A 16,902-nucleotide genomic window follows, 5' to 3' on the forward strand; every position below is an offset into this window, starting at 1 on the left:
TTATAATTAAATGTCCACCCACTTTTTTCCTTTTTGATGAAAGGCTCCCATGAGACATTCTAAAATAGGGTGCATCAGGATAGATGAATTTTTGATGAGTCAAAGCACCAAGGAAGCTGGCTTTTTACAGAAAGAAACTACCCCAATTCATAGAAAATTCTCTTGCCTACATCATTAGCAATAACATACTTAATGATAATTAATATGGTAAAACACATGGGGCAAGTCCAGGCCATCATTATTTTAATTAGCATCAGTGGTAAGGCTCAGCATGAATGAATTTGCTAAGAACAAATTACAATATGGCTAAAATGTTGGTTGAGTATGGTGGTACAAGTTGTAATCTCAGCATTGATGAGGCAGAAGCAGACTATCACTGCAAATTTCAGGCTAGCCTGGGCTACATAGCATCTTCTAGGCCAGTCAGGGCTACGTAGATATAAAGACCTTGTCTCAAAAAGAAGAAAATGAATTACATAATAGGTTTCATAATAAACAATGCATTTATTCAGCATAATAACATTCTTCTAAAAGCTGGTAAATCACCAGATTAAAGTTAGTCATCCCCTCCACCTCACCTTTTGAGGTAGCCAAGAGCTTTAAGATGTTACTTATCACAAACTCCTTCTGAAAAAAAAAAAAAAACAAATTCCTTGGCAGGTGGTTTTTGTCTGCTGTTGATAATTAATGACAAGGACATTTATTACTACTGCAGTAAGGGACTTTTAAAAATACTCATGTGATAGTTGAAGAGATGACTCAGCATCTGAATGTATATTGATTTTTCTAGAGAACATAATGTCAGTTCACAGAACCCACAATAGGCCTATTACAATCACCTAGGACTGTTGTGCCAACAGACTTAACTCCCTCTACTGGCTTCCACATGCACTACACTCTAATGCACAAACTCCCAAACAGGCATGCACATATACACATACTTAAAAATAAATTTTAGAAATTATATACCCATGTGCAACAGTCAAGGGTCACTCTTCTTAATCAATAAGCCCATATGTAGTCAAAAGACAAAGAAAAAAAGGGAACTAAGTATTCTAATGTTTTTCTTCCTGAGGGACAGATTAGCCACCAGTTGTATAGCAAGTGCTGTTAGAAGAGGGGAAAACAACGCAGACACAATCTTTGCTGTCTAGAATAATTGTATTAAGATAAAATTCATACTCTGATTAGATATTATTAGTGGAAGGACTGAGTGTTAATGTTGCTCCAGCTCACCATCAGAGTGATATCAAAGTACTTGGGATCACAATTTAATCACTACATTTTTATCAATGGCCAAATTAAGATAATTTTATAAATGTTAACCTTTTGATTCTTTCCTATCATGGTTCCTTATTATCATCCATACTATGGCTCTGGAGATCCCAAGAGACAATAGCTGTTCTGATATTCCAAGTAGGAAAAGCTTAGGATTTTGTTTAGGTCAATATAAGATGCAATTAGCAAGTAGTTGATGGTTCCTTCATTACTGGCACTGTCCAGCTTTTTACTAAACATCCTTCCATTGTATCTAAGCATGTAATACACAGACAATTTCAGAAGTAGCACTCCTAAAGAATAAGAATGTGCAGTTCTCAGTCGTTGGTCACTTTGCTAGTCAAGTCCATTTCTTTCACCCATTTTTTGTACTATTTTTTTTTGCAAAATATATTTTGATCATGTTTTTACTTCACCCAACTCCTCTTAGATACTCCCCAACTCCCCAATTGGCCATTGCTGTTATTTTTCTCCCTTTCCCTTAAAAAAAGCAAATACCAAAAATAAAAACTCCAAGAACAAGAAACACACACACACATGCATAAACTCACAAGGAACCTAAAATATATAAGCAAAAGACCAGTAAGACCAAAAAAAAAAACCCAAATGCTAAAACTAAGCAAAATGAGACAAAAGTTCTACAAAAAGACCACTGAGGTCATTTTTTATTGGCTAGCCACGCCTAAGCATTGGACCCACTCCAGTGTGGTTAACATTCCCACTGAGACTCTACTGGAGAAAAATGAATCTTTTCTGTGCAGATAGCTTCCCATTTAGGGGGTGGGAGCTCATGTCTTCCATCTCTTTATGCAAAACCAAGGCCCTTGAATCCTTCCTTCTTTGCTTTTACTTCAGTCCCTTTCCTTTCTTTCTTCTTTCTTTGTTTCTTTCTTCCTTTTTTTTTGAAGCTATAGGTTAGCCATTATTCACAAAGTTTCTTTAACCATACAAAGTTTGTCTTAGAAGATCAGATAGGAATTCTTTTTAAATGGGCTCCCTTCCACCATTTAGGTCTGACTTCAACTAATTCACTGATTTTAGATTTCTCTGACAAATATAGTTGAGGCCAGAAGATACAGATATGTTGCTGATAGCTTTTACTTCAAGCCATTTAGAACCTAAGGTTCCCTGCCCTACTACATCAAATGACCCAGCATGGGAATCAGATGGATGTATGTGCATGCCAGTGTGTAGTGTTGGGAGAGAGAAGGGTGGGGACTGGTGAGGAAAACTCAATGTCTTCTGAAATGAAACTGTTAAAGCTCTACACTTCCTTAGGACTCCCACAAGGCCCTTGTGTCTCCATTCTTCCGGTAAATTAATAATGGTTTTCTCCTTGCCTTCATTGGAAAACCTTTCAAAACAAAGGTTTTCCTGAGAGATAAATATGGAAGGATGTACCACATTTTAATACAATAAACTAACACAATAAAACAAGGGGGAGTTTGAACACAGGTTTCATGTATAAGTGGACAATGTTTTCTCAGAGAGTGTGGGAAAACATGAGCATCTCAGAGCCAGATACAGGATACAAATTATTGGTCAAGGAGACTCCAGAGGACCCCGGAACCACACAGTAGGCAACTGTGGTGATATTTTGCATAAATAAAGACTGTCTGGGCGTCAGAGGATGGAGCTTACCACTAGCTAACCATAGAGGTCTGGAGGTCTGTACAGACAGTCAGGAAGTGACACAGCTGGGTAATAACAGAATATAAGCAAAGACAAACAGGAAATCACTCTTTTCTTGGTGGAGATGCTTAGGATCTGTCAGCTTTTCCCTCTGTATCTGACTCTGGCCTCTTATTATCTAGAACAATTTAGGTCTCCATTTACCGGCAACAGTTAGTGTAGTGACTCATAAGTAGTCATAATGCTGAGAATAAACAAATGTGCTTATGTCAAGGCTCAGGGAAAGTGGGATAAAAAGAGCTGCGAAGACAATATGAACCTGAGGATGTGGAGGAGTGTTGTGAAATGTGGTCACCTGGACATGGCACAGCTTTTGTGCTCACAAACTGATTACAGCTCTGGTTATGTGACAATTACAACATAAGATCAAGTCAGAGAGCTCATTCAACAGTCCAGCGTACAGTGATTTGTAGGTGATTAAAATATTAGGGGGACATGTTAAGAGGTGTTCACAGAAAGTAAGTGGAGGATTGGGGTATATATGATCAAGATGTAAGATATACATCTATAAAATTGTTAAAGATAAATAAAAGATATTCCTAAAATGACAAAAAAGAAGATAAGGATGACGGAATCCCCCTTGGAGACAAGCAGCAGACAATAAGCAGCCAGGCATTGGCTATTCCTCAAACTGAGCACAGTGTCACCCTTCCTCTTAGTTCTACCAGGCTGTACCACTACTTTCACAAAAAATGAGTACACTAGAAAATCATTCTTCAATCAACTTGCTTCTAGTCAGACTACAGTGATGATATAAGGAACTAGTGTGTTAACATGTTTCTTTGGTTAAAATAGCTCTTTCTACATTTGCTTTTTGGAGGGCTGGGGAGTTGTATGATAGTGTGCACATCCTTTAACATTAAAATGGAACTAATAATACATGGTTCTATATAAAGTGACAAGCACCTTGTGTCCATTCAACTAATGATATTCATTATAGTATTATTATTAGTTAGGTATTATAGGAACTTTCCAACTTGAAATTATGGAGATAACTGAGCTTAGGAACAAGTGAAAAAATGCGATAGAAGTGTATCTATCACTCACTTACCCCTTCTTTTCATAAATAAAATAAAATAAAATAATTACTCTTAATCTTTAAAAATCAAAAAGGGTATGGTAGAAATGAATGACAATTTCTGGGCCTGAGCATTACGAGAAAGGCTGTTTTCATTTCCTGTTTCTTGTTTGCCCTTGATGAGGCAGGATAGGAAAGAAAGGGAAAATTAAGTGACCATGAGAGAAGAAAAGAAGCCATCCTTCCCTCAATTGGGTTGAGGTCTCTCATGGCTGAAAGTCAAGGATTTCAACACAGCTGATTTAATACCTCTTCTGAGAAAACCTCAAAAACCAAATTGTAAACTATATTCATGATAAAAATATATGTGCTGGCTGGGGAAATGGCTCAGTGGGTGAAACCCTTACCATGGTACATGGAGAGTGGGTGAAGTCCTTACCATGTTAGCATGAAGAGTAGGTAAAACCCTTATTGTGTTATCATGGAGACCTAAGTTTAGAAGTCCAGGACCTAAACAAAGCCAGGATGTCATCTCAGCACACCCATGACAAGATGGAAGGCAGAAATACTATAATCCTTGCCTGGTATATATCTCTACTGATCTATGTTTTTCTCAGTATCATTTTCTCTGTGAATTCAACTCCAGCCTGGTCTACAAAGGGAATTACAGGACAGCAAGAGCTGTATGTAAGACACTGCCTCAACAAAGCAAAACAAAAGAACATGAAATATACTTGAGCTGATAAAATGACTCAAGAGTAAAATTGTTTGCTGCCAAGCCTGAGGACCTGAGTTCCAGGTCTGATACACAAATGGTAGAAGAAGGGAATCAACTTTGGCAAGTTTTCTCTGACCTGCACATGCATTAGCATGTCTGTACACATACCCCCCACACACAAACACAAACACAAACACAAATAACTATAATAAAAAATAAGATACCCAAATATTTTAATTTACTGTTTTAAACTTTGATACAGAGTGTACCCTTTATAATAAACAATGTAATTTCTGATAGTCACAGAAACCATCTGTGAGGTTTATAAAGATGCTTGCCCACAGTTTTCTTTCCTAATAAGAGATAGAGTTCACCCTTCCAGTGTGTGATGTGTTGCTCTCTGTCCTTTCTTCTTAACAAACTCCATCTTGGCTTCCTACAGACTCACCATAAGTTCTTTTCTGTGCTATAAATCATGACCCTAACTTCCCCTGTGTAGAAATCTCTGGAAAGTCCTCCTCAGGCTATGTACCCAGCGATGTCCTGTTTCATGCACCATTGCTACTGCTAATGTGACCCCCTAGAACATAAAACCTATTCTACAAGAAGCTCAAGCCACATGGAAAAGTCATGTTAGATCTCTTCAACAATGCAGGTCTCTCAGTTGGTAGCTAACATAAAAGGGCATGGGAACAGGCCACCTTGTGTGTCCAACTGGGACAAATATTTGGTAGACTCTATCCAGATACTATATGAGAAAGAGAAATTACTGAGAAATCCTAAACAAGAACTGTTCACCTTTGTGCTAATTAAGTATGGGTGAGTGACCATAACAAGTAGTTGCTTTAAGTTAGTCAGTATAGGAATTATTCTGCACAGTAAAAGTGACTTAGCCCAGAATGTCTCCATAATATCAGTGTGATGGAAATGCAGATACTACTACAGATCTCCATAATCACTCTATTCTGTGTTAAGGGGATATTCAGATTTAAGTAAAACCCATTCTCAGTCTCCTAATAACTCATAATTCCTAAAGCTTTTACTCTTTAATGTTCACAAGGAATAGGGAATTCTCAAAATCCTTGAACATTTAAAACAAATTCTTAGAGGTCTATTGGCATGATAGTGAACTATATCGTTCAGTTAAAATATTAAGGCAATATTTATAGGAGTTCTCGAAAGCAGACTTTAGCAAAAGGACATGACTGGAAGCATTACGAAACTTACTAGGTTAAAGTAAGGTAAAAATAACTTTTAAATTGTTGTTAGAATCTCCAAAAGGAGTTGTTCATAGAACTTTTAATAAGGTTGTTTGGGGGGATGACTAGAAAGACAGGGGATGTTAAAGGATGTGGGAAGGAAAAGGAACCATCATTCTGCAGTCCTGAGGATGTCTTTCCCTGGCTGACAGTTAAGAATTCCAGCACAATTAACTCTTGCTGTGGAGGCTGCTGCCCACAGAGACAACCTTCCTTTTATATGGAGATTTTTCAAGTAAGAATATAAAACGATCTATTAACCACACTAAGCCCTGAGTCCTCATGCCTTCTGAATATGGCCAATACTCTTTACAAACTGAGATCTTACTGAGAATCTCACAGAAAAGAGTGTCAGCTCCATTTACAGCCAAGGCATTTCTGAACTGTCTTATACACCAATCCTAACCATGACACCTTAGGAACTTAATGATCTTTGAGTTCCTTAGTCATTCTTCAGGATGTGACTTCAAAATAATGTGCATGACTATTGTAAAAACACTTAGGAGGAATTCTCTTTTGAGGTGCCAGTACCCACACGGGGATGCCTGTTATCCCTTTAAAAAAAACTCTATTAACTCAGAAGGTTAAATCTGTTTTAAGAGCACTTCCTAATAAACTCTAACTATGCTCATAACTACTGGTTCAGACATTCTTTCCAACAATGAAGTCTAGTATCTGGGCCTCCCCTGAGTAGAGAGGTCTCTGGAAAGAGTTCTCAGGGTTGCAGCATAAGCTGTGTCTCTGGCCCCACCTATTTCCTCTTTACAGTATGATAAAGGTGTCATTTTTCCAGTAGGCAGCATAAAGACAAGGTTTTCATAGAAAGATTAAACTAAGAAATTGGAATAAAAATACACTATCTACAGAAACCAAACTTCTTTCAAAACTGTATCAAAGGTAGATCATGGAATCTGTTCAGTAAAAATTATAGACCTGAATTCAGCATTGACACTAACTAGCTAGTTTCAGGTTTTATAACTTTATTTCCATAAAATGCTCAATGGAATAATAACACTTGTGCTGTCTCACTGAGGACTTGAAAAATTCAAAAGGGACTTCTATGCCAGAGGTGGGCATCTTAGGGGAGTGGCATGACCTCAGCAATCTATTATTCATCCATTTATTTTCCATTTTTTAGCTATGGAGACAAGAGTCAGGCAGGAGAGTTTACAGTAAAAAACGCTAGCTACATTGGAATTTGTTCCATATATTTACATTAAAGGTGTTAAAAAAAACCTCTGTGTTACTATGATTCTAATTTGAGTTACGATTATTTCTCCCACAATCTTTTATGAGCAATTTGGGCATTTCACTCCAGAGCTCGTGATTATATAGGAAGAGGTGGCAGTTAAATATTTAATCACCAGCACGGAATGGGCAAAAAAGATTCTAATATACAGTAGTCACTGTAACTGGAACAAATGGCTGAGCATGTTAGCACACCATTCTAATTTCAGCACTTGGAGATAGAGGCAGGTAGATCTTGTGAGTGTTGGGGCAACTTGGTCTACAACATTCACTCTAAAATTCACTCTAAACTAGCCAAGGCAGAATTGTGAGACTCTGTTTCAAAAAACAAAAACTGGTAGCGGCACACTGCTGAGTGACAACGAAGGATGAGCTTCGACTTATGAACTTGGTAAAGCACACAACCCCAATTCTAGTCCCTGGCCTTGTGAGTGTTATTGCCTCTGGAAATTCTTCCATTCAGGCTCTCTGCTTTATTGAGCTGTGTTTTCATAACCATAATGCAACAGGTTCAACTGTTGACCCTGGAGAATCTCTTATCTACAACCCTTCATAATTCTGGTAGAAGTCTTCCACCTTCTTCTTAAAACCATGGGGTCATGGTTACATCTGCAGCTGCTAAGCAGAGGGAATTATGGTTTATCATCTCCCCTTCCCCCAGAATACTGTTCCTACTTAAATTTTCATGGAATTCTCAAAACCTGCAAATTCTGCTGTCTTGTTTTTTTATATTGTGTCACATAACATATTCTAAAAAGCAGCAGGGAAGGACCCATGAAATCCAGATAATAAAACATATGGCATGGAGTATTTGCTAAATTAAAGATAGAATGGTAAGAAAATATTTACCAGGACAGAATTATGTATTTAACTTGTTCTTTTGTCTAGTGCCACTAAAAAGAATATTTAAAATGGAAACAACAGTGAGTACAATTTCACACATCTGTATAAATAAATTGCTTTTTTGCAAGCCACTGAAGGGTGGCTTATACCATTTGACTCATATACTTCCCTATTACCTAGGTTCAACGCTGTAGCTTTTGTAATGTTTTGTCAATTGTTTTTATATAAGTAGAAATCAGCTGTAAATGGAGATGGGAACCTTGCTTTCCTGGATTTGAAGTAGCTGTAGCTATAGCACACTTACCTCCACAAGCCTGCCTGTGTGCTCACGAAATATCACAGCATATTCTTTGATTTCCTTTTCTCGGCCATTCTTAGCAGCTTCAATGAGAACCAGGAGTGGAACTGTCGTGTCCAAGAATGAATCAGATATGTGATCTATAATAGCCTTTCGGAGCTGAGAAGAAGAAAAAAATTCCTTTCATTTCTAAGAAAAAGTGTGTGTTATTTTCCTGCCTAATGATCTCCGTGGCTCTAAAGTTCACTTTACACATCTCTTAAGCAATCCTTACAATCAAAATACGTGGTACAGCATGTGAGCATCCTTTAGAAGCAAGATAAACAAATATGTGGGATAAAAAAGTCAGGCAGCAATAATTCCCTTTCTCCCAAAAGCCTCTAATTTTTATTATTTTATATTTAGCCCATAACTCAAATTGAAAGATGTAATTGAATACTTTTCCCTCAAAGAAATTACATTATTAAAACATTCAGCATATGTACAAATAAAATGCACATATTGTATTTTAATAATTATAAAATATTTTCTAACTTATTGGAAGAATCGACAATACATTTTTATTATCTAAATTACAGACTTCATGGTAATTAAACCAAGTGAGATCAAAAATTGCACCAGATGGTAACAGATTAATAGAGCAAGAAGAAGAATAAATGAGTTTGATGTCCAATTTCCTCTGTTTGCATTAATTGTTCTTGCCCTCACACCTTAAATTATTAAACAACTGTAACATTCTGTCACAATTAGTTCTCTTAAATTAAATTACATGGAAGCTTATAAATGACTTTAGATAACTGTTGTACTCAGCAGAAATTTTCTGAGATTTTGAAATGGTGTTGAAAATTAATTTATTGTATCCTAATATTGAAACTACAGGGATTGTTATATCCTGAAATTGTGCTTTAATAAACAACATCAATGGCCTTGAATGAGCCATAAGACTTTTGGATCTACCTGCTCATTTAGTTTAGCAGCTTCTCTCTATAAATAAAAAGATAAAGATCACATAGAAAATTTGTTGTTTGACTTCTGTGAGGGTTATATTGTAGGATATTTTTAAAACCTGTTGACAGATTAGTTTTAAATAGTGTAAGAATTTCTACTGGTATCATTTCCTGGTCCAGAATGATAGAGCTTCATGTATACAGGGCACTATCTTGCTAGGAATATAGCTCAATGGAAGAACACTTGCCTTCCATGTGTGAGGTCACAGGTTCAATTCCCAGCACTTAAAAGAGTTAGGAAAAAAAAGTATTATCTTCCTATAATATTTGTATTATGATATATGACCTCGACTCATATTGGTAGAGATAGCTGAGAAGCATTATGAAGTTTTTTAGATCTCAATTACATCATAGAATTCAGGAAGACCCTCAGGGGAACTTTCTGCTTACTATGAAGTGCCACTAATGGCAATACGTTAACATTTGCTGGACACTTATGACAGAGTGTAGGAGGTGAGAGGTCACAAGGCAAGGTGAGGGCCATGAAGGAGTGAACAATGTGTTTGCAGTTTGAGGAATGGATCAAGGAGGTCAGGGGCACAGGCTAGGTTTGCAGTTGGGAAGTATGCTGTGTACATTTCAGAAATAGAGTAGAGATATATTGAGGATCTCAAGAACAGGGAAGACTTTGTAGTGATAGCCGCCCCCACCCATCCCATTCTTTTGTGGAACTAACTTGTAACTTAGATGTGAGAGATACCTGTGCACTAGAGTTCATCTATGAAGGTCAGAATATGGGAATTAGTCTAATCAAATGATACGGCTAGAACCTTGATGACAGACACAGGGGAGGAGAAATTCAAGAGTGCAACAGAAAACACCACCATAGTAGACAGGTAATGGAAGAACAGGACTTAAAGAGACTGACAGAATGGCTGAAAATAAAAAGTACCAATTCCAAGAAGTAAAATGTCCTGATTCTCCAAACTGCCAAACAGTTATCATCTCCATCACTGTGGACTCTTTTAGATACCTGACTCCATCCGAGGAAACAAGTGTTTCTGAATGCAATTTCTGTTGCATTATTTTGTTTGTGTTCTGACAAACAAAGCTTTCCTGGTGGAGCTAGTCACTAGTTAGCCATAGAGATCCGGAGAATGTACAGACAGACAGGAAGTAATAAGGCTGGGTAGATAGAGGAAGTGGTAATGCGGATCTGAGACAGGATCTCATTCCGTTTGGTCAGAGGATTCTGAAAGGTATGAAGTGACTTCAGCTGCTCCTTTGCTTCTCTGATCTTTCAGCATTTATCTTCATACCTGACTCTGGCTTTTTATTGATAAGACTAATTAGTACACCTTGATAGCATACCTTCTCTTTTCTGCTTTGCTTGGCATTTACCAAGCGAAACACTTCACAAATAAACTCCCTGCACTGAAGTACTATGCCAAGTGTCTGTTCCCATGAATGAAATCCAATTTAAAACCTTCCTGTGTTGGCCATGCCTGGTCATTCCCCTCTGACAGGGTCCACATCTTCACACGCTAATTTTTGCAGATCATACTCTGTCACCTCTGCTTTGCACACCACTGGATGTAACTCTGTCAGGCCCTACATTTTGCTGACCATGGAAAAGGGATTATTATAGGATAAAACTAGCAAGGTGGCTAGGGACAAAATACAGAAACTCTAGGATGTTCTGTTAGGCAATCTCCTCCATTTGTCTTGACATATTCCTAGGAGATATTCTCTTTACACCTTGTCTCTATATGTATTAATTACATAGCCTGTGGCTTATTTATTTTCAGACTGTCTTCCTATCCCGGGGCCGACTATGTTTCTTTCACTTGGATGGCATAAAAAATAACATTCAAAAGAAGACTCCAACATGTGAGGTTATGGTGCTAAAATTGGAAGTTAGCAGGAAGCCAAACTGAGTTGTGGAGTATGAATTTTCAATAAATGCTTGCTTGTGGTCAGGCATGAATGATGTCAGAGCAAAGCCAAACTGAGGGGCTTTCTATCTGTCTTCACTGTAGCTTAATAAAAGGCTTTGAGGCATCAATTTTTTTTATTTTCCTCTGATGTAAGTGGTTTAGTATCTCAAATAAAATAATATATTTCTCTACAATTGAAACACGAAAGTGAAAGCCCCATGTGGAAAGTATAAGGAAGCATACCAGAGTTATCAAATGAGCGAAAAGAGTAAGTTGTGCGGAGAAGATGTATGGAAAGCAAAGAAAGTATTTCCGAAAATATTTCTCCTCTCAAAAATCAAACAAACTCAATTTTTGTATGCAGACACCATTATAATTTTAAGTAAGTGAGCAAAATATGCTTTGCAAAACTTGACTGATCAATAAGAACTAAACTGAGTAACAATTGAGTGTCTGGTCACTGTGCCAATTTTGTGGGATGTGGTCTCATGGGAACTTAATATGCTGATGATGAGTGGTATAAGAGCTGATAATGGCTTTCCAAGTGTTGTGCTCATGCTTGAGCTGCCAATGTAGGAAGCAAGATGCCTCTAGCCAGGCAACCAAGCAATGAAATAATCAGTTGGGGCATGTGCTTCCTTTGTTTGTTGTTGTCAGAATTCTATTTTAATTGACATAGTACACCATTATTTTAGCCTCTGTGACCTGTAATGCCCTCTCTTAGTAATATAAACAAGTGAAACTTTTAAGCTGCCTTTAGAAATTAAGTATGTTTCATTCTTCACAAGACAGTAGAAGTAGAATATATTTGAATGTGTTGATTTTTTTCATTTACTGGGTGTTCCAATCAATAAGTAGCCAATACCTGTGTAAATAATGGAAGACCACGTGAAAGGATAAAGAAAAGTGAAGTTTTGAAAAATGTGTAAAACAAATAATGGAGAAAAATTGATGACAGTAAAGTCGGTATATTTTGTTGTTGTTTTTTTTAATCAACAGCCCATTTTCCTTGTCCCCAAGTGTGGTGATTATATACTTGGACTTTAGTTGTATTTTACCAGGAAGGCACCATGGTTCTATCAAGTATGTTTAGCAAATTGATACACTTGAGAATTGATATAATACTATTAAATTATTTCTTATTCAAGAATGAAATCAGTAACTCCAAGAATATATTCATTAGAGAGTTCTGGAAATACTCAGCAAGTGAGAAATCTGATCATAATTATCATCCTAAATGTTTACAATCCATTGAGAAGAAAATCCTCCTCAAGAGAAAAACCAAAATATGGCAGAGGAGGAATGACTATTGTGAAAGAAACTGACTTGTTTTTAGAGCTCTCAGAAAATAATAGTAACTCATGCTGAATAAAACATCTAAGGTTGGCTGGATGGAGTAGCATGCACACTATTTTGGAACTCAGGTGACTTAAGATGAGAAAGAGAAGAGCAGGAAACAGACAGGGAGCACAGCACAAGATGCTATGAGAGGTTTATTAGTATACTGAACATGATGAGCTTGCAAATGCGTGCTGAAGGAGGAGATTGCCTTTTGCTGAGAAGTTAGTAGATCCTTCTATCAGAGGTGGGTGAGTACACAGCTCTGATGAGGAGGAACTAAGGAGATTTTAAAAAACAACCTAAAAAAATGTTGTGATCAGCGGTGGTGGCAAATGCCTTTAATCCCAGCACTTGGGAGGCAGAGGCAGGCGGATCTCTGTGAGTTCGAGGCTAGGCTGGACCGACAGCCTCCAAAGCAATACAGAGAAACCCTGTCTCGTAAAACAAAAAAAAAATGTTGTGATCATGTCAAATTGATTTGAGAACACTATGCCAAGATCTTTGACACTATCCCCAATAAAAAGCCATAGAGCAAGAAAGGTGAACCAAAAAGAAACCCAACTATGTCGTGGGCTAGAACATTCCCATCTTCTTATTCCACAATGTATAAAGGCTACTCTTTAGACATTCCTAAGAGATGTATGGTTCCTCTTATTGACCCACCATGCTATGACCTAAAGTTAAGGAATTTGTTACTGATGAAATGGATAAGGATGAATGAGAAAAAAGAGAGGTTCTTGAGATGTTTTTCTAAAAATAAAACCAGTTCTAGAAACAAGAGATGATCATTAAATATTTCAAAAACAGTTTAAGAGCAGGGCTTTGCTTTTGTGAGAAAAGAGCATATGTAAGGTGCTTAGAATAAACTCTTCGATGTTGAAAGTATAAAAAGATGTAGAGATTACTCATTTTGCTGTTTCAACTTTTTTTTTGAAGCGTGGTGTCATATATCCTAGTCCAACTTTAAACTTGTTTGTAGCAGAAGATAACCTGTACTTGGGATTATCCTGTCTCTTGTCCTGAGTGCTGGTCTGACAGTGTATGTGGTGTCAGGAATTGATACAAGAGCTAAAAGCATATGCCAAGAAAGCACTCAATGAACAAAGTTACATTTCCAAACGTCGACTTGATACTCAAACTCTCTACCCAAAGTATAAATTTCACAATGGGAAATAAAGTCATGTTGGGTGTAGAGAATGAGTAGTTGGAGAGGGAGAATCACAGCAACTGACAGCATCTTGAAGATCAAGTACACTTCATTCCATGTCTTCACAAACACCTGTGCTGTTTCCCCAAATGAAAAAGAGCTCCTGCTTGGTACTTCATTTGGAGTGAATATTATAAATGTGTTTAAACTGTATAATACATAAGAAACCACACTCTTTGACTTTGGATCTCAACTCCCATCCTGAGTCGTGGTATGGTTGTTGGTTTGCTGACATTATCACAAGTCAAGATCATGTAGACAGAGCCCTACTGATGACCAGCAGTGGCTCCTGGGGATTACAGTGGGTCATGAAATAAGAAACTGAAACTAAAGTAATGTTGCTCCATGAAATCCCCAGAGCACAGCTGTTCTGTACAAACTGAAATGAATCAAAGAAAGTATTAGCTACCCTGATGTGACAGTCTGGATCTCACCAATGATGATGAGGAGACAAACCATGCATGATTACAAAATAAAATACAGGACACCTGGTAATGTTTGAATTTGAAGTAAACATACTTTTTAAAATATGAAAGTATGTCCCATGCCACATTGGGAACATAATTATGTTAAGATATGTTTGTTGCTATGCTAACCTAAAATTCAAACTTAACTGGGAATGTCAGATTTCATTTGCTAAATCTTCTAATTCAATTGTAATAAGTAGCTATTTCTAAAGTCTTTTAGAAAAATAATATCTGTAATGGCTGAGGAGGTATGCATGTAGATTAGCATCTTATGCATAGCTTTGCTGGTGGCAAACTAGATGGAAGAGACAGACACAGGAAACACTGTGATTGACAGTCATAGAAAAGGTCTTCCAAATCCTAAGAAGACCAGAAAGGGTGGGAATCCTGAAGAAAAGCTTGGGAGTGGGCAGTGTTTACTAAGCATACAGAAATACATGGTTTCATACCTAATATCTCAGGAAAAACAAGCAAACAATCAAACCTGGCACAGTGGTTTATATCTGTAACCTCACGCCTCACACTTGGGAGGTCATAAGTTTGAGGTCAGCTTGGGGTACAGGAGACCCTGAATCTAGACACAAGTGGAAAGAAATCCTAGAGAAGACACAAAATAAAAATTATGCAAGAAAGAGGAAGGCCAACGCTAAGAGTCCAAAGGGGCTATGCTGGTATACTCCTTTGACTCTTACATCCCATAATCCTAAATGCTGATAGCAGGAAGAGAATTCACATCAAAGACCTAATGCTGAGAAAGCATGACTTACACAGAATTTTAAATTCTGCTGTGACACAACCTCATTCTCTGGGAAACCTAACTATTCTGTATGTGGATCTACTTCTGAATTAAAATACAGACCAGCCATTTCTCTAATTCTTCCCAATTAACTAAGATAACATATAGCATTAAGAGCTTCTGGTTAAAAGCCTTTCCCTGTGCTTTTATGAATTAATGGTGACTATGTTATAGCTGTCCAAAAGAATATATATATTCTTGTAATTTTACAGAGAAGAGGATTGGGAAATCAGCTAAATTTTCAGGGGTGGGGGATAAATTTGTGTCCTAACACTAGGCTTCTCAAATGCTTGGTAAAATCCTTTCTGAAATTCTGATCCTGGTGACTAGTGAAGAAAAGAGTTTCTCAACAGAAAATGGTTTCTAAAGCACCCACAAGCCATGAAGAGGAAGAGCTGGCAAGACTCAGCTACTAGATGCTGTCTGCATTAGGAAGAGAAACTCAGTGTATATTTGTCTCAGGTAACTATTGCTGTTACAGAAAGTCATGACCAAAACAACTTGAGGAGGACAGGGTTTATCAGGCATATACTTCCTCATCACTATTCATTGCTAAAGGAAGTCAGAACAGGGCAGGAGCCTGGAGGCAGGAACTGATGAAGAGGCTGCTTACTTACTTGCTAAGCCTGCTTTCTTTTTTTTTTTTTTTTTTTTTTTTTTTGGTTTTTCGAGACAGGGTTTCTCTGTATTGTTTTGGAGGCTATCAGTCCAGCCCGGCCTCGAACTCACAGAGATCCGCCTGCCTCTGCCTCCCGAGTGCTGGGATTACAGGCGTGCGCCACCAACGCCCGGCTTAAGCCTGCTTTCTTATTGAACCCAGGACAATTAGCCCAGGACTGGTATCACCCACAACGGACTGAGCCCTCCCTTACTGGTCATTAATTAAATATCTCTTCAATGTTGTACTTGAAGTTCTTGCTAGAGCAATAAACAACAAAAGGAGATCAAAGGGATACAAATTGGAAAAGAAGAAGTAAAACTTTCACTACTTGGGGATGATATGATAGTCTACATAAGTGACATGACAAATTCTACCAGGGAACTCCTACAACTGAAAAATAGCTTCAGCAAAGTGGCAGGATACAAGATGAAATAAAAAAAATCAGTAAGCCTACTATACATAGACAATAGATGTGCTGAGAAAGAAATCAGAGAAATATCACCCTTTACAATAGCCACAAACAACATAAAATATCTTGGAGTAACTCTAACCAAACAGGTGATAGGCAGTTATGACAAGAACTTTGAGTCTTTAAAGAAAGAAATTAAAGAAGATACCAGAAAATGGAAAGATTGCCCATGCTCTTGGATAGGCAGGATCAACAGAGTAAAAATGGCAATCTTACCAAAAGCAATCTACAGATTCAATGCAATCCCTATCAAAATCCCAGCACAATTCTTCACAGAACTTGAAAGGATAATTCTCAACTTTATATGGAAAAGTAAAAGGCCCAGGATAGCCAAAAAACCCGTACAATAAAGGAACTATTAGAGGCATCACTATCCCTGACTTCAAGCTCTACTATAGAGCTATAGTAATGAAAACATCTTGGTATTGGCACAAAAACAGACAGGTAGGCCTATGGAATACAATTGAATATAGTGATATTAACCCACACACCTATGAAATCCTGATTTTTGACTAAGAAGCTAAAATTATACAATGGAAAAAAGAAAGCATCTTCAACAAATGGTGCTGGCATAACTGGATGCTAGCATGTAGAAGACTGAAGATAAATCCATATCTATCACCATTCACAAAACTTCAGTTCAAAGACCTCAACATATATCCAGCCACACTGAATCTATTAGAAGAGAAAATGAGAAGTACCCTTGAATGAATTGGTACAGGA

General features: G+C 37.5%; 1 protein-coding gene across 19 annotated transcripts in view; it reads right to left on the reverse strand.

The window, feature by feature from the left end:
- Ctnna3 (catenin alpha 3) overlaps window positions 1–16,902 on the reverse strand; it is a 1,429,068-nt gene that overhangs the window by 655,170 nt on the left and 756,996 nt on the right. For 16 of the 19 annotated variants that reach the window (XR_005871457.1, XM_040732537.1, XM_040732539.1 and 13 more), the window contains one exon: window positions 8,361–8,513. The exons of 2 other annotated variants lie outside the window; for them this stretch is intronic. Coding sequence is in view for 16 of the 17 variants with exons in the window: in XM_040732537.1 (XP_040588471.1) it covers window positions 8,361–8,513 (153 nt within the window). In the remaining variant the exon portion in view is untranslated. Of the gene's footprint in view, window positions 1–489; window positions 628–8,360; window positions 8,514–16,902 lie in introns of those variants that run through there. One more of the 19 variants, XM_040732549.1, reaches the window with a different exon arrangement.

This window comes from Mesocricetus auratus, unplaced genomic scaffold (assembly GCF_017639785.1).
Source record: "Mesocricetus auratus isolate SY011 unplaced genomic scaffold, BCM_Maur_2.0 Super-Scaffold_100027, whole genome shotgun sequence".
Lineage (NCBI taxonomy): Eukaryota > Metazoa > Chordata > Mammalia > Rodentia > Cricetidae > Mesocricetus > Mesocricetus auratus.